At 44.5% G+C, this 18,705-nt stretch overlaps 1 protein-coding gene across 4 annotated transcripts in view; it reads right to left on the bottom strand.

Moving 5' to 3' along the window:
- Positions 1-14,827, bottom strand: part of LOC149319203 (ATP-dependent (S)-NAD(P)H-hydrate dehydratase-like) — a 28,434-nt gene extending 13,607 nt beyond the window's left edge. For 2 of the 4 annotated variants that reach the window (XM_089511257.1, XM_089511258.1), the window contains exons 1-2: positions 9,185-10,138; positions 4,954-5,325 (exon numbers count right to left, since the gene is read on the bottom strand). In XM_089511257.1, coding sequence (XP_089367383.1) covers positions 4,954-5,325; positions 9,185-9,836 — 1,024 coding nt within the window. In that variant the 5' untranslated portion in view covers positions 9,837-10,138. Of the gene's footprint in view, positions 1-4,953; positions 5,326-9,184; positions 10,139-14,729 lie in introns of those variants that run through there. The other 2 variants (XM_089511259.1, XM_089511260.1) reach the window with 2 other exon arrangements.
- Positions 14,828-18,705: the final 3,878 nt, after the last annotated feature.

Raw genomic sequence — 18,705 nt, 5'->3', positions numbered from 1 at the left:
CCCGCTGGGTTACTTTGGGCAAGTCATATGCTCTCAGCCTCAGAGGATAGCAATGGCAAACCTCTAAAGAAACTTGCCAAGAAAACCCTGTGACAAGGTTGCTTTAGGGTCACCATAAGTCAAAAACAACTTGAGGGCACACAACAACCTTGTCAAGTATTCTGCATATTTGAATTTTAGGAAACAGAAGTACCACAGATCCCTATACAGACCCACATGAGTCTACAGTGTGCTTGAATCATACGTGGGGGGCGGCTTTCAGCATATGCTGAAAGACGCATTGGGAAAAGGGGCAGCGTGCCCCATAAGGGGTAGTGGTGCGCCCCCATGGTGCACATGTACCGCCATGTGCACAAACCCCATTCATTTAAATGGGGCTCCAGCATACGTGGAATTCCCTTTACATAGGGGGGTCCGGAACGGATCCCCTGCATAAAGGGAAGGCGGACTGTATTTAGAATTAAATCCCACTGAATTCAGCACTTACTCCAAGATAAATGAATATTAGATTTTAGCCTCAGCATCATTTGAAATGGCCTCAACATATAGGAGTAGGAAAAATATTGTAGACATGTAGGCTGGAAATTTTAAGAACATTAATAGTGCCAATTAAGTTTTGTACTTAAAGTGTATTCTGCTGCCTAAATCAATAATGTCACCGAACAAACACCCACAAGCATCCTTATTTGTCATAACCTACCCACTAGCTATGTCAAAAAGGCAAAGTGGGGTATAATAACTCCATATGGAAAGTATCCCTCTCCCTCCCCATCTCTCCAATTTCACTTGTTGAGAGCCAATTTTCACAACAGAATTCAATTAACTCATACAATTGGAAGAACAGCATTGATCTCACTGCTGTTAAGCTTGGGCTGGGGTTTCAACCACTTAAATCTCTAACTGCAAATCAGAAAAGGATTAAAATTGTCTCAGCTCACTTTTAGGAGAAAAAGCACTGGCTTTTTAGTCACTCGTGGGTTTCATTTCAAGGTCCAAAAATGAATAAATTCAAGTCAAGCAATGCAAAGTTAATCCTCCATATTTCTGAAGCCTTGATAATTAATCTTCTAAATGAAAGTTCAAATTATACAATTAATTGCTGTCAAATTAATGTTCTTCATTAACGTATCTGTTGAAGCACAACCAACGTACTTTTAAAACAACCAAATTATGCTTAGTTGTCACAATCAGAGAAATCTGACAAGGGCCATTAAGTATCTGTAGAGGGGGAGTGAGCATACATGACAAAGTCTATAGGGGGAATAAACCCTCCTGACAGATGGACAGTAAAACACTTATGGAAATCCCACAGATTCTGTAACTGTAAGTCTAACAGCTGGATAGAGGCATCAAGAATTTTACTAGAAATGTAATAGGTAACCTAAGCTTATGCTTTGCATACTTTACTTAGTAAATATAGTCCTCTTCCAACATTACACAGACACCTTAGCATATTTTATTCTGCTTGTGATCTTTTTATTTTTTGTAATAAAAAAGGGTTTATTACTCCCATGACGAATAACAATAGTGACACCTGCTAAATCCATGCTGGATCTCTTCAGGCTTCCAGTAATGATGGCACAAACTGCATGGATACATTGAGATCTTTCTAAACAACCACAAGAATGAAGACCTTGCACAAAAGGATATACACTAACATGAATAAATGTTAGACCTTATAAAGTGCTATATGGAAAATTGTATTCCATGGATCTGATCTCAAAAGAATGTAACTACCTAGACAAATCAGTGATACCCCTTGACTGTGAATAGTCAGAAAAAGTAGAAACAGCAACACTGCTGCTACTGCCATCCCCATTCTTCCTTAGTACATACAGAACTGATGGCCTTTAATCCATATTCAAGTCCATTTTCTAAAGAATTATAGCTTTTCTTACCATTTCCCCTAAACCGAATAGGTGGTCCCTGGAAAGATGTCACTGCTCCCTGGCAAGTTTCCAGGAAAGAAAGAAATAATGGTACCCAATTGGCACAAATTTAATGCTGCCCCCTGGCATATCAGACAAAACCCATCACTGGTCGCCACATCAGATAGCCTGAGAAGCACTGCCCTAAACTACTGAGTTTGGCAGTATTGTCTCCAGGCATTGGCATAAATTACTATTCAAATATGCTGGGAAGTACAGCTCCACATTGTCTCGGCCCAGAAACAGATGAAAGGCCCTCTCTCCATCCCAACTTCCACTGCCCCAGCCTTGAAGGGAGAGAAGAAAAGGCAGTTTATGCTGGAACTGATATTCTCTCCCCACTGCCACCCTCTTTCCTTGTATGTTGTTTCTTTAGATTGTAAACCTGAGGGCAGGGGACTGTTTTTTTCTTATAAATCATTATGTGCAATGATGGGGACATATAAATAAATGCAGTCACCCCTCCAAGTCCGTGGACTTGAAATCCACGGACTTGGAAATGCACAGAGGGGCAACCGCCATTAACGCAAATGGGGTGCGCATCTGTGGCTATGGGGCTTGAATATGCACACACTTCAGAACTCGCAAGGGGGAGTCTGGAACGGATCACCGCGAGCTCCAAGGGCCAACTGCAAATGATGACAATAACAATAATAATACATAATTCACACTATAGATTAGATAAAGTGATTGGAAAATCAGTTTGATATAAGCCTTTGAGGCTCAAAAGCAAACTCCAGTATATCCAGAATATATAATGAAACCATTTCCCATGTAGATTAGTTACATACGTCAGAAAAGGCAGTTAAAACACTTGGAAGAGGATGACTTATTCAGTACCACAATTATTCAATATATGCTTCTTCTATCATATGAGTACAGAACCAGGGGCCGGCACCTTCTCCACATTACCTACTTCATAGTGATTTACTCTGTGTCCAGTGAGACTTAGTTCTAATCTATACTGCAGAAAAAAATGCAGTTTGACATCATTTTAACTGCTATTGCTGAATTTTGGAATTTGTAGTTTTGGAAGAGAATTAGCCTTCTCTATCAGAGAGCTTTGGTGCCACAACAAATTACAAATCCCAGGATTCCATAGGATGGCGCCACAGCATTTAAAGTGGTGACAAACTGCATTATTTCTGCAGTGCAGATTAGGACTTACTCACTAATAGGCATGTTTAGGTTGTAAAGTACAGAATACACACACACCATACAAATTGGCTTCTCAATCAGGAGACAGTAACTACAAGAGGTTGAGGAAGCAGACTGCCCCCCAGCCCCCTGAAGGATCTCTGGAGGACCACACCATCCACCATCATCCTTCACCCCCTCTTCCAGTTTAGAGGACTGGGGAAAAAAAGTATTTGTTCAAATTACCTAATACAGCAGTGAATCCCAACTTGTGGGTCGGGACTCCTTTGTGGGTCGAACGACCCTTTCACAGGGGTTGCCTAAGCCCATTGGAAAACACATATTTGCATGTAGCAATGAAAATAATTTTATGGTTGGGGGGTCACCACAACATGAGGAACTGTATTAAAGGGCCACGGCATTAGGAAGGTTGGGAACCACTGCAATACAGTATTCCATGCTGGGGGGGGGGGGCGCTATTGGTCATTTCACCACATTTTCACATATTTTTGCTCTCCCCTAAGAAAGACCTGTATAAGCTGCTTTTCCACCCTGATCAAAACAATTATTACATCTGATCTTGAAAACAGCAACAGAGCAAAGATGGAAGCAGGTATTTGTACTGTATTCAGAATAGCAAGATAATAAGCATATATAGTATATATGTTATATATAACATGCAATACTACTGTCATCAACAACAATATGGAACTGGGCAGGAATGTGAAACCTGCTTCAAGCCTTGTGAGGGAGACAGATGGACCAAACAGCACTTGCACATGCACAACACACATCCAAACTATTTTCAATATATATTCAGGCACTTCTGTGACATACTAAGGTCCCACAACTACTGGTTTCTTATGGTAAAGGGTCTATGACATTATAAAATCTGAATTCCCTGCCTTCCTGATAAAAACTATGATTACTGTACTGCAATACCATATAAATGAACTAAGGAAGCTATGGCACCTAAAGACAGCTCCAGGACCACATTTTTAACTGCACTCGAGTGTAAGTTTATTAACCAGAAAATGGGTTCAATTCTCAAGCCACAATTACAAAATTTTGTTTCTGTGAAATCTTGCATTCCTTCCATACCAGAGAAATTGAAGATTTAACAGAAACAAAATTAAAAATGTCTCATGACTCAAAATTTTGTTGGTCAGTTACAAATGAATAACCTAGAATTATGTGCTCATGACCTTTCATATTCACAATCCCTATGAAGTCCCTTGTTTAGGGGACACAGAGACCATGGAAGTGGCCCAATTCTCACTTACTAGGCAGCAGATGCTGCAAGCAATGATCAGAGCTTATGATCAGTAGAATACCTAAAATATTTATTTTAATTGCTACTAAAGCAGCAAATCCCATGTACAGAAAAGGGAAAAATGTGAAAATTATATGCAAAATCCTTGAAAACCTTCTAAAATTATTTTACCACTATTTTAACTATCCTTTGTAACTGCCCATATGGATGCGCTCTACTGCAGAAACTATTAAGAGAAACTATTAATTCCAAAACAACAACAAAAGACTAACCATCAAGCCATGTGGTTTTTATTATCAAAATAAACAGAATGGCCCTTTTAATCCACTACTGTTATAACTGGTTGCTCTACATAGTTTTAAAAACCTGAGCCATGCAAATTGTTAAGCCATTGCACTCTACCCCACAGCAATTCTGTAAAACACCAGAACCTTAAAACAAATCCTATGCCCAAGTAAACTTTTATAATCCCAGCTGAATGCGTTCATTCATTTTGCAAACATACCCCAGAACGTCCCAAGATTAATTTTGCCGATTTTGGGGATTTTACGACCAATGGGCACACACATCTTAACTATCTGATGCAGACAATGTTTATGCAATAGAGTCAAGTACCTATAGGTGGAGATAAAGTTGTCATAGAATTATAGTTAAAGTTATCTCCATAGGATCGGTGATTTGATCTCTGTGAAGGATTGCTTGGTGCATACTGTGACCTCTGTGATACCGTAGAGGAAATTCCTGATAACATCTGTCCCAACATCTGCAACATCTGGAGCTCCCTAGCATGCTCAGCTTCACGTCGTTTTTCCTCAGTTTTAAGTCGCTGCTCTTCATATGTGTAAAACTTCTCTTCAGTATCCATGCTTTGTTGCAGAAATCTCTCCATCATTTTGTCCAGTGTTAAATTTGCATGCCGTTTTTTTGATCTTTTAGCCTGAGATAATAAGGGTGGTGCATTGGTGTGAGCATTAATTTGCTTAAAACCTAAAACAGAAGCAAATGTGTTAGTTCTTCACATTCTGAATAACTATACTTAAAGGATGTTAAGTGTGAAACGTGTCTAATTCTACATTGATAGAAATTCCAATTTAGCAACAAGTTTGTATATTTTAAGCCAGTTATTTCAAAATACATGATCTGTTACTTTAAACCATATGGTAACCCTGCTCAGCTTATGTGCTAAGGTTTTTTCAGACACTACTTTTGTATTGTTATATTGGACAAAATAGTAAGAATTGAAAAATGTGCCTATATTATCTTTCCAAGGACTTGAAAGCTTTCAATAATCAGATAAAGGATTCTTTAATTAGGATGCAATCCATTTATTAGAGTATAACCCCCACTGCACACAGTGGGACTGGCCTCTGAATAAACACACACAGGACTGCATAGCTAGGGTACTTTAAAAATATACATGCATTAAATCATCTAAGTATTTAAATTAAGTTTTCACAGTGTTTTGTTGGAGTATTGCAGATAATTATCTAATTCGCAGTTTTAATCACCTACTTCTAATCTGCATAACAAAGGGTGCTACTGTAAACGTTTCTCCTTTGGTATTATTTATATGTAAAATTTCGTTCTAAGTGTGAGTTAATTGGCTTAGGGGTGTCAGCTTTTGAAACCAGATTTATGAGGAGATAGGAACAGTTTAAAAAAACCTTCAAGAGTGCGTGCAACTTTTTAAAAAATAGGGATATACATGTACAAATGGTAAAGAGATCAGTACATACACTGTATTGCTCCTTCTATATAAAATGCATTTAAATTTGTTTGTGTAAGTGATCTGTCAAGATATGAAGAGACAAATCAAGATTTTGTTTTTCCTGAAAGGATCAGAGGTTGAGCTGAGGGCCCTTTGTCTGGCCTGGGAACCCCAGTAAATCTCTGATCTCTTGATTGTGTGATGTGTGAATGGCACAATGCCTTCTGAATTGTGCAGCAGTACTATGAAAGAATGCTGGTGCACATGAAGAGAACGTCTCTCAAGTGTCACAGTGCTTTTAGTCTTGTTGCTAATGTGTAACACTTGAACATGCAGCTGATGCTCCCTGGTTATGTTCCTTGGGGCAATTATAATATAAAGCAATGGGAATTCATTAAAAAAAATAAAGCCTATCTAGCAGTATCGAACTAAGAGGCATTAAATAAATGCTAACAAGAGCCTAGTGTAGAGCAGAACATTTCCAAAGGGATGATGAAGAAGTGCCCCCCTCCCATTTGCCCAACTTAAAGTTGTGTGCAACTGGAAATGTGAGCAGTAGTGATGGTGGGGACTGCCTTCCTTTGTCTAGACAGGAACAAAGGGGAGGGGCGCAGAAAGAGAGGTCAATGCAGTAACATTGCAATTTCCTCCCTCAGGTGCATGTGCGTAGTGACACGCAGGCGAGGACAAAAACACACTCTCCATAAACTGTGCTACTAACAAATACCTAGCTGTGGCAATCTGGAAAATCAGTATGCCAAAGGATCTTGCAGCACCTTTGAGACTAAGGGGAAAGGGGTTGGCGTGAAGCCACCCCTGAGAAAGCCATATTGGGGCCACAGCAACCACTTGCTGCAGTCCCAATCTGCCTTTTTGTGCTAGCAAAAATCCATTTTTCCTGCCCTGCCGTAGCTTTACAGCACTCCTATGGTGTCTAAACGCCGCTGGAGCGCCCAGAAGCTGGCCCACATGTGGGCAACTGGATGGCGTGAAGCCAGCTACTGGGCAGCTTCAGAGCATGCGGCATGAAAACACTGTGCTCTGAAGCCGATCAGATGGCGGCGCAAAGGAACTGTCTGTTTCACCCCTAAAAGGAAGAAAGCACCTGGTAGCATGAGCTTTGGTAGGCTTCAGCCTACTTCCTCAGATGCATAACTCCCAACTGAACACCTTTGTTTTTTGGAGGGCAAATCCATGTTTAGTCAGTGCAGAAGTATACATGTTTAGTCATTAGTGTATTCTGGAGGGCAAATCTGCCTTAGTGTGCAGCTTGGTTAGTGCAAATCACACCTCTTTAGTCCAGAGTGTATTTTGAGAGGCAAATCCCCCTTAGTGTGCAAAATCATATGTGTTTAGTCCAGAGGGAGTTCCACTGAATACAAGGATTGCAAGTGAAGTACACTGGTTAAAACTGAGGATTTTACTATGCTCAGAAGTTAAAAATTATAGTACTGAGAGCAAAGGTTGCCAGGATGATGGAATTCAGGTCATGTCAAATCCTCTGTTTCAGAATGTAAACAATCTGGAAATGGCTCCTAACTTAAGTTTCTAACCGAAATAAAAGGAAGTACTGCAAGAGTCAGTTTGGTGACAGTGAAACAAAACATACAGATAAAAGATTGTGTGATGGATGGGTCACCCGCGAGGGATAGGAGACGTATGCTAGGACACCCAATGAATATACAGGGGTGTAAATGTTTAATTCAAATGTAACCAAGGAAAAGTGATTTGTGGTTCTCTTTGTTCAAAGTACTGTGGAAGCTGGGTTCACTTTGGAATCAGGGTCCCAGTTAATTTGGGTAATATTTCCTACCAGGAACAGCTGCAGCAAAAAAATTAAACATGTTTCCTTTCCAATTGGTTCCTTGGTCTCCCTGCTCTTTGGTTTTAAATTACACTCATCCCTCCATATTTGTGGCTTTGATTAGTATGTTCTCTCCAGGAATATCTAGGTCCTCTAATGCAACTCCATGGTCAACTTTAATCAAAAATTGCACGGAAAGACCTAAAGATTCCTAGAGAGAACACTCCACTAGGCCTTTGTAGCTCCTCCAGTGCCATTCTATGGCCAGTGACTGCTGGGCATTGACCACAGAGTTGCACTGGAGGACCTAGGGATTCCTAGAGAGGTGTCATCTCAGGTTTAAAAAAGAGGGTGTTTTTGTTATTTGCGGCTTTTTCCATATTCACGGGGACCTTGTGCCCCTAACACTAGCGAATATGGAGGGACAAGTGTATTTCAGTTTAACAGCAATATTGGGTGATAAACTTTGGGCATTTCTGGGTTTTCTCCAATTTAACTCTCCTTTAAATCCTGTTTTCCCACAGGATCTCACTAGTGTGATAAAACGCCTTAGTGTGCAAAAGCATTCCTGTTTAGTCAGGAGTCTATGTATTGTGGAGGACATTGAGAAACTGGAGCCATGTGTCCAAATGAGGACGACTAAAATGGTGAAGGGTCTGGAAACCATGTCCTCTGAGGAAAGACTTAGGGAACTGGGGATGTTTAGCCTGGAGAAGAGAAGATTAAGAGGTGATATGATAGCCCTGTTTAAATATTTGAAGGGATGTCATATTGAGGAGGGAGCAAGCTTGTTTTCTGCAGCTCCAGAGAACAGGAGCCAGAGCAATGGATGCAAGCTGCAGGAAAAGAGATTCCACCTCAACATTAGGAGGAACTTCCTGAGAGTAAGGGCTGTTCGACAGTGGAACACACTCTTTCCTCAGAGTGTAGTGGAGTCTCCTTCCTTGGAGGTCTTTAAGCAGAGGCTGGATGGCCATCTGTCAAAGGGGATGCTTTGACTGAGAGTTCCTGCATGGCAGAATGGGGTTGGACTGGGTGGCCCCTGAGGCCTCTCCCAACTCTTCGATCCTATGCAAGTTTAGTAGGTGCAAAAGTGCACCTCTTGAGTCCGGAGTGTTATTTTGGGAGGCAAATCCTGTTTAGTGTGCAAAAGCGTGCATGTTTAGTCCAGAGTGAGTCCCGCTGAACACAGGGATTGCAAGGCTTGGCCTCTAGGGCTTGGGAAGGAGGGGTCAAGAGGTTGCAATTAAATCAGGAGCTAGTGGGGGGCTCTGAGGCGGCCCCCCCACCACACACGCAGCCCTTCCTTCCTTCCTTCCTCGAAGTAGACCCACCTTCTCCGGGGGGCAGCGGGATGGCGAAGGGCGGGCACTCCACCTTGATGCCCCCGTGGTGCCCTGCGTAGGAGGAGCACTCCCCGGCGGGGTCTCCGTGGAAGGGGTCCCTTGGAGGGGGGGACTCCGCCTCGCCCCCTTCCTCCTCCTCCTCCTCGTCCTCCTCTTCCTCGTCCTCCTCCTCAGCGCCGCGAAGGAGGCTCCCATGCGGGGCTCCGAGGAGGCTCCCATGCGTGTGGCTGCCGCTGCCCCCTCCTCTTCCTCCCCCTGCCATGGCGGGGCTCAGGGCCTGCTCCCCGGGGCCCGCGGCGACGGCGGCGGCGCTCTCTGCGGCGAGGCCCGGGAGCCTGGCGCGGAGGACGCGGTCCATCTCGTCGTAGTACTTGCAGATCTTCCTGGCCAGGCCGCCGTTCTTCTGGAGCCCCTCTCGGGCCTGGAAGTACTGGCGCTTGAGGCCCTTGATGCGGATGCGGCACTGCTCCGGGGTGCGCTCGAAGCCCAGCTCGGCCAGGCGGCAGGCCACCTCCCGGTAGACATGGCTGTTGCGGAAGTTGCCGTCCAGCGCGCTCTGGACGCCAGACTCCCCCCAGATCTCCAGCAGCGCCCGCGTCTCCAGGTCCGACCACAGGAAGCCCCGCGTGTTGGGGAGCATCCTGGCCGGGGACGCAAAATGGCCGGCACCCGCCGCCCTCCAACGGACCAGGGCCGGAATGGCGCCGGGGCCACCGAGGCCGCTACGTCTTCTGGAGGAGCGGCGGCTGAGCCTCCTCCGCTGAGGCGCCCGGCCCAGGCCTCATCCGTCCCTCCTCGCACGCCGCCCTCTCGCTCTTGACCAAGGCAGACACACAAAGGGCGCCTCAGCGGAGGCGAGGCCGCAGCCCTTCCAGCCGCTCCCTCGCCTCAGGCGGCGGCCACTCGACGGCGGGCGCCCCTCGTCGCCTAGGCCCCTGCTCGCGCGCCATGCCCCGGAGGCCGACACTAGGCGGCGCGCGCGCGCCCTCCCTCCCTCCCTCCCTCTGCCAAGGAAGAAGGCCTGCTACTGTCTCGCTCTTCAGGAGGCCTTTTGGACTCCAACTCCCACAATCCCAGGCTATTGGCCGACGTGGCTGAGCCTTCTGGGAGACGAAGTCCAAAACACCTACTGGAAGGCCCGAGTTTGGGAATCACTCGCAGTGCTCTTTAAGGTATTTTGGCACTCCAGCCCCCACAATCCCGGGCTCTTGGCCGACGTGGCTGAGGCTTCTGGGAGATGAAGTCCAACATTTCTTAAAAGCGCACGCAGTTTGGGGGGCCACTGCTCTGAAATACCATTTCTGCCAAGGGGCCTCTGAGGAATAATAACCCAGTCTGAGACTGCACTAACTGCCCTGGCTCGATGCTGGGCAATTCTGGGAACTGTAGTTTCGTGAGACATTTAGCCTTCTCTGTCGCAGAGCGCTCTGGTGGCAGAAGAAACTACGCTTCCCAAGAATCCCTAGCACTGAGCCAGGGCAGGTACTGGATTATTATTTCTTCAGTGTGTTTTTCGACCTTAATTGTGTGTTTCCCTGCTAGATATGGGTCTACTCAGCACTGCAGAGCCCTGCAGTTTGACACCATAATGATAATAAATAAATTCCATGGCCACGGAAGCTGGGATTTGTAGTTTGTTGTGGCCCCAGAGCTCTCTGACAGAGTAGGCTAGATATACAAAACCACAAGTCTCAGAATCCAATGGCACAGAGCCATGGCTGTTGAAGCGGTTTCAAACTGCGCTACTTCTGCAGTGCAGATTAGAGCTTGATCTGCTTCCTCGGTTTATGTGCTACTACTTCTTTCGCACAAGAGCTTTCCACCTGCCTTTGCCCCCCAACAAGGGTTGTTAAAACCGAACCTGTCACTTAACCTTTATCCTGACGTTCTCATACACAAGTGGCTTATATAGGTCTGCCTCTGGACTCTCCACTCCAAACGCGCATCTGAGGAAGTAGGCTCAAGTCTAGGAAAGCTTAGGCTACCAATTTATTTCATTTAGTCACAAAGGTGCGACAAATCCCCCTGCATACTTCTTTCCCACAATTAGTCCCAAATATGCAACAAGATAGTGGTAATAATAATAATAATAATAATAATAATAATAATAATAATAATAATGTATTTATTTATTTCTCATCTCTCCTCAAGACCCGAGGCAGGGCACACAACATATTAAAATACAAAACACAACTAAAAACACATAAACCCACAGTTAAAATGCAACACTTTAAAATCATTAAAATATACTCAGAGTACATATACAATTAAAAAGTCTTGTTTTAAAATTGACTGGCCAGGCCTGCCAAAGGAGATACGTCTTTAATGCTGTTTTAAAAGCAGTCAGCATTTTCAGCTGTCGCATCTCTTCCTTCATTTCCCAAAGGACCTGAGTGTACAAAGAAACCTTTGCAAGCCTTGTACCGTGTGAAGCTTTGGCTGCCCAAAGCAAGAGAAGGAAAGGATGCCTTTTAAAATCTGGCAGCCACCTTGGGTCCCTTCAGCATATAAATTAAGTAAATAAATAAATACCTTTACAAAGTGCCTCCCAAGCTACCTGATGTGTGTGAGTTGTGGCAACTGTTCCTTTCCTGCTGTGCAATTTGGACCCTTGGCTTCTACAATTATTTATTCCTTTTCAAGAAACTTGCCAGGAACAGACAAATGATATCTCTGTGGACCAGCGCCAATCCTTGGACCAACACTCTTAGCAGCACTGTTTCAAGGCTCCCGCTACAATGACTGTGGACTCATCTGCACTGCAGAAATAATGCAGTTTGACACTACTTTAACTGCCATGGCTGAGTGCTGTGGAATGCTGGGAACTGTAGTTTGTTGTGGCACCAGAGCTCTCTGACAGAGAAGGCTACAAATCTCAGAATTCCATAGCACTGAACCATGGCAGTTAAAGTGGTGTCAAACTGCATTATTTCTGTAGTGCAGATGCAGCCTGGGCTGAATTTAAAATGTGAGATGGCAGTGGAGGGGGATGTCCTTTTATTTACACCAAGAATAAAAACAGCATGTTGCCGCTTTACATGAGAATTCAAAAATAAAACATCCCCCATGTAATAATAATGAGAAGGATGGGCTCATAATAAACTGCCAAAGCACTCTAGTATTTCTGTTCCACCCAAAGTACACAAAATACACACCCAACGCCAACTGTTTGTGTTCTTCTGTTTGCTAATTCCCAGTCGGCTTTCAACAGCAACCACAACAGCTACACAACTGTAGCAAAAACACCTTTAAACCACAAGTACTTTGTACAGCAAACTTGGCTGCTGCCCTATTCTCCAGGAGGCAATTTAGAGGTCTATTACAGCTCAAGGACTACTGCTAACATTTTGCATTCAGTTAGCAGTAAGCAAGTGAAAGGGAGCTGTTATGCAGTTCCTGCCAGAGGGCTTTCTAGGCCATATATATATATATATATATATATAATAGTCATGAATTATAGAATCACAGAACTATACAGTTAGACTTGGCTGTGGAGTCCAAACCTCCCCTCCCTTAATGCAGGACCTGCAACTACACTATCCCCAGTAGGTAGCTGCCCAACCTCTTTTGGAGGAAGCCCAGAGAAAGAGACCCCACCATCTCTCTGAGTCATTGGTCCCATGGAGAAATCAACCAATTTTCTGTATCTGTGAAATGGGTCATGCCACTTGCCTTCAAGTCCTTTCCGACTTATGGTGACCCCTAAGGTGAGCCTATCACAGGGTTTTCTTGGCAAGATTTGCTCAGAGGGGGTTTGCCATTGCTTTCATCGGAGGCTGAGAGAGTGTGACTTGCACAAGGGCACCCGCTGGGTTTCATGGCGGAGCAGGGTATCGAACCCTAGCCTCCAGAGTCGTAGTCCAACACTCAAACTACTACACCACACTGGCTTTCGTGAACTGCATCCAGAGATAGCCTGCTCATTACTTGCAGTAATGTTTAATGGATCTAGTTCACTGATACGCCCAGCATTAATCATGGTGTACTGAAGCCAACTTATATTTGGGTCAAGCCTTTCCTGGGAAACCTTTCCTGGAATTGAGAGTGGGTGGTTTGTTCTGTGGGTCAAGGGCTGTCTGTCATATCTGGAGGTGAGCATAGATTCAGGGCCTCCAGAGAAAAGACTGCAGTATTGTTTCATGCTCCGACAGATAACAAATCCTTAACTCTTCATACATATATATCCCACATATTGTGAGAACCACACGGTGGGCGTTATTTTAGGTCAGTGTCTGTAGCGTGGTTGCACAAGCAGATTCATAGGGAACACCTGGCATGTTATAAATATGTAGAGCAGCGTGGTGTAGCAGTTTGAGCACTGGACTATAACTCTGGAGACCAGGATTCGAATCAGCCATGTAAAACCACTGAGCGACCACAAGCAAGTCACAGTCTCTCAGCCTCTGAGGATGGCTATGGCTGACCCTCTCTGAAGAAGCAAGAAATCCCCAGGATTGGATCGCCGCAAGCAGGAAAGCACCTGAAGACATACAACAATGTGAGAAACAAACACACATGCGCAAACCTATAGCTATATCTGAGTAACATTTATAACATGGTATTTATGACATAGGCATTTACAGCATAACCCACCAGGTGCTACATATGAATCTGCTTGAGCTCGCTGCTACAAACACTTCCCTGGAAATAAAGTAATGCCCACTACACCCAACATAACAAATATGCATAGTAGCACTGCGTTGTGCATTTTTCCCTGCCTTTTTAACTAACAATAGAATAGAAAACCCATCCTCACCTAAATGTCAATCCTTTCAGCAAGCAAAGGCAGGTCGGCTGCAAGGAAACAGCCCAAAGAAGAAGATTCCCTTTAAGGGTCCCCTAAGGGAAGGTTGACCAGGGGTTAGGGTTGCCATAATTGTCCACTTTTACCAGGGACAAAATGTGGAACAAATTCAAGACCAAACTGTAGGACAACTGCAGGACAAAACTCAGCCCAAAATGTAGGACATTGAAGAAAAATGGTGGACCTTAAATGTCCTACATTTTGAGCTGAGTTTTGTCCTGCAGTTGCCCTACAGTTTGGTCTTGAATTTGTCCTACATTTTGTCCCTGGTAAAAGTGGACAATTATGGCAGCCCTACCAGGGGTCCTCCTTTTCCAGGGCCCGTCCTCCATTTCAGCCTCCTGCCAACTCCAAAATGTCCTCCACTTGGAGCATGACAAAGAAGAACAAATGCACATTTCTATGAGTGTTTCTAGCTTTTCTTTTTCCCAATTTGCTCGTGTCCTCCATTTCTTCCCTGGAACGTCCTCCATTTTGCAGTGCCTGTGTCCTCTTTAGGAGGACTCCCCCTGCCTGTATGCCCACTCCCCTTCTTCCCTGTCTGGAGGGAAGGCGTGGACCTGGCCTATGAGCAGGTGCTTCCGTACCTTGGCCATCCTGCTGCAGCCAGAGCACAAGCGCCGCCGAGGCCAAGGCCACCACCACCGCGCATGCGCCCCTTCCCCGAAGCATCCCCGCTGGGGCCCTGCCTGGGCCAAGCGCGCGCCACACTGCCTCGCGCTCGCTTACCCAGCCGCCGCACTAGGCTCCAGCGCCCAGCCAAGCCTCCCGCACAAGGCATCGGCGTTCCTTCCGGGTCCGAGAGCCCTAGCCTAGGCCGGAGGGACCCGCCCCCTCCACCACTCTTCTTGCCCCGCCTCTCTCCCTGACGCAGCCAATCCTGGCCCTCTTCCTCAGTTGATTGACACCTAATGTATATAGGCGGGGCGAATGGAGAGGGGGCGGTCCAGACTCTCTCAATGTAAACTGATGGAGGAACATGGCTGCCTTGTTCTTTCCGCTCAGAAAAGGAACCATGGTCTCACCCCACTAACTGACCCTCTCCTATACCACTCCATTGTTGTTGCTGTTGCTGTTGTGTATCTTCAAGTCATTTCCAACTTAGGGAGACCCTATCATGGGGTTTTCTTGGGCTGCATCCACATTGGAGAGATAACCCACTTTGGCACCGCTTTAACTGCCCTGGCTCAAGGCTATGGAATTCTGGGAGTTGGAAGTTTGTTGTGGGCCCAGAGCGGAAGTCACACTTCATGGTCGTGCTCAAGATGGAGGATGTTTTGGAATTCCTCCTGGACTGAGGCTTGAAATGGAGGACCTAGACTGGAAAAGGAGGATATCTGGTCAACCTGGTCTCCAAAGTCCTAGTCCAATGCTCCAACCACTACACCACAATGGCTCCTGATACACACACACACCTTCCTCCACATTCACATTCGCTGGGATTAGGGTCACAGCATGCCTGTGAATGTGGAAAAACGGCAAATAACAAAAACACTATGCTTTTACCTGAGAGAACACCTCTCTAGGCATCTCTAGGCCCTCCAGTGCAACTCTGTGGTCAACATCTGCCAGACATTGACCATAGAATTGCACTGGAGGAGCTACAAATGCCTAGTGGAGTGTTCTCTCTAGGAATCTCTAGGTCCTTCAGTGTGACCTTTGGTTAAAGTTGACCATAGAGTTGCACTGGAGGACCAAGAGATTCCTAGAGAGAACATATTAATCAAAACTTGTGAATAATCAAATCTGCAAAAGTAAAAGCTGCAAATATGGAGGGATGAGTGTATGCACACGCACACACACACAATCCTCCGTCATGATTTTTGTACTAAGGTTACTCATAAATCATAATCCCCATATATATCACTGTAGGTAACGACAATAGTTGTGACATAACTAGCAGAATTAAAAGTATAAATTACTATACCGCACGCACAGCCGAAATGTATTTACATGTTTATAGTTTCATGTGATCAAAGTGAAAATTTGGCAAGATGTGATTTTTTTAAAGGAAAATTAAAAAAGAATAAAAACATTAACATTTATTTTTTAAATTAAAAAAAAACATTACAATTTTAATTTTATTTTTTAAAATAAAAGCCTGGGGCCTCTCATTTCTCCTCCGACTGAGCTTTCCCCCACTCACATAATCTTTTCAGCATTTTAAAAGGATCCAGGCAAATGCCACTGTCTATTTCTGCCCAAAGAGAAATATTTGGGGAAGGTGTCCCCTGGTGTGCCCCGCACCCCCCTAGTGATGCCCCTGGCTTTCATATTCAACAAAATTTGTTTGGTACTTAAAGACAAATTGTTAACACACACACACTTTACACTCCCTGGTGCTTGTCCTATTTGTCCAGACTTGCTCTCACCCATTTCAAGGGCATTTGCTTCCTAGTATTCTGAGCCAAGATGCAGCTCAGACTACAGGAAGAACCTGTTTTGTTTTAGTTTGTTTTGTTTAGTTTCAGTGACACAGAGCTCTCTCCTGGAACTGAATAGCATAAAAGTACCTTTGAGTAGCTACAGACCTACATAAAAACTGAATTAGGAGACTTACACATGTGTGTTGAGGGAAATTGCAGTCCCTTTGGCATTTTGGGACTCCAAAACCCATCAGCCCTGTCTACCATAGCCATGGGTGAGGAATAATGAGGACTGCATTCCAAAAGCCAGCGGAACATTCAAGTTGTGCTCTCCCTCTCTTTCACACACACACATATACTCACATAGTACACATATACTATGAATAAGAGACTGCCAAGAACTCTGGTCTTCCAAAGTCAAGGCCATGGCAATAGGAATAAGAATACAGTAATAGGAAAAGTAAAGCAGCATTTTCACCTTTTCCAGCATTATCATGATGAAGTAATATGTAGTAAGTAACTTTAACTCGGGACTTTTTAATCTGAGTGAGGATTCCAAAACACAACCTTAGCAGGGGATAATCATCACTGAATGATTATCTTCTGTACAAAGAATTGTGATTTACTCAAGAAAGGCAGCATTCTAGAACTAACAAAGGCAAAATGTTTCTCCACTTTAGAAAATAAGCTACACAGCTATGGTCTCAAAACATTGGTTTATGCAATTATGATTCTGGCAGTGTTCTCTTATGTGGTATATTTTTTTAGAAGCTTTGCATTACACATTTGTTCCTTCCAGCTATCTGTCAGAATATATTCCATTCATTTTGCTCCCCACAGAAAGTTGAACATTCTCAAGTAGTGGCTCATGCACTCTTGTGTAAACTTGTAAATAAGATCAATGTGCACATTTAACATACAAATATTTAGCAATAGCAAGTGCATTTCTATACAACTTATCAGTGTGCTTAATCACTCCCTAAGCGGTTTACAGTGTGTAAGCTTATTACCGCCAACAAGCTGGGTACTCATTTTAGCAGTCTACAGAAAGATGCCAGGCTGAGTTGACCCTGGAGCCCCTGACTAGAATCGGACTTACAACCTTGTGGCTGTAAGTGAGTGGCTGCAGTACCAGCATTTAATCAATGAGCCACCAGGGCTCCTTTAGTCCCACAGGCACTGCAGCTTACATGGCTTTGAGTGACTCTCTTAGGCAGCTCAGTACCATTCATTAGCTAAATAAAACCCTTGGGCTTAAGCGGGGTTGATGCAAATAGTTAAGCAAGATCAAACTTAAGAGAATGTCCCAACACAAGAAAAGTACTAGTGGTCAGGCTCTTGTTACATGCTGGAGAACCCAAACAAAACCCAAAGTGACCTCCAGTTTCTGTTTTAGTTCATTTCCAGCTGATTTGTTGTTTTTTGGTGAGAGGGGGTCCTTACTTTTTGCCAAATGGTGACCCCAGTGGGAGTCTGCAAAATCAGGGGCTCCAGTTTCCCGGCTTCTACCCTAAACATTCAATTGCACAAAATCAGCCACATTGCATCCACACGTATAGGGGTCGATGTGCATAGAAATTTACTCAACAAACAGATACTTGGTGTATGGAGAGTATTTATTATTCTGCTCCTACTGCAAATCATGATCAGGTCCACTTCTAAACAGTGACACTAATGGTGGACACCAGTGGTTGGACAGATTAAACCTCCCTTGTTTTAAAGAAAATATTAAATCCTCCCCTGATGCTACCTTATTGGCTCCAATATCACAGGCTTCAAAACCTAAACTGACTAGGATTTATTCACTAGAAAAGCTGTTACATTATGGCACATGGTTAAGATGCAGCTGTCAGGATAAAACTCAAATATAAAGCTCCCTCCTCTTTACACCCCATTAATATTGCTGTCTTGTCAATAAAGTGAACAAAAAGCTACATTTTACTGAAAGCTCGTTAACTTAAAAGAGAAAGTGCTGTCGCCGGGCCCCGAGTCCCTTCAGGAGGAGGAGGCGGTCCCATGGGTTCCATAACTCAAAACCGGAGACAGTAATATGCTGCAAGTGACTTTAATAACAACAAAATAACCAAACCGCAAACACTTGGCGGGTTCTTTCCACCGCGCCTTGCAAACTTGAAACTGAAAGTCCTCCAAACAAACTTAGAGTCCGGAGTAAGACCACGTGACTTAGGTCTCCTCGGTTCCCGCGTCCTCGTGGGCGGGGCGGTTGTCTTGCCGTGGGCTGGGAGGTCCCCTCCTACCTACAGGCCAGCATCTACCTCGAATGTCCCACAATAACCGAGGACCAGGGTGAAGCACTGGCCGGGCCTGATATGGCTCAG

This window comes from Sceloporus occidentalis, unplaced genomic scaffold (genome assembly GCF_023333645.1).
Source record: "Sceloporus occidentalis isolate IW3139 unplaced genomic scaffold, rSceOcc1.0.p SCAF_2, whole genome shotgun sequence".
Classification (NCBI taxonomy): domain Eukaryota; kingdom Metazoa; phylum Chordata; class Lepidosauria; order Squamata; family Phrynosomatidae; genus Sceloporus; species Sceloporus occidentalis.
The sequence above is the reverse complement of the archived record's forward strand: the minus strand, read 5'-3'. Positions and strand labels throughout refer to the sequence as shown.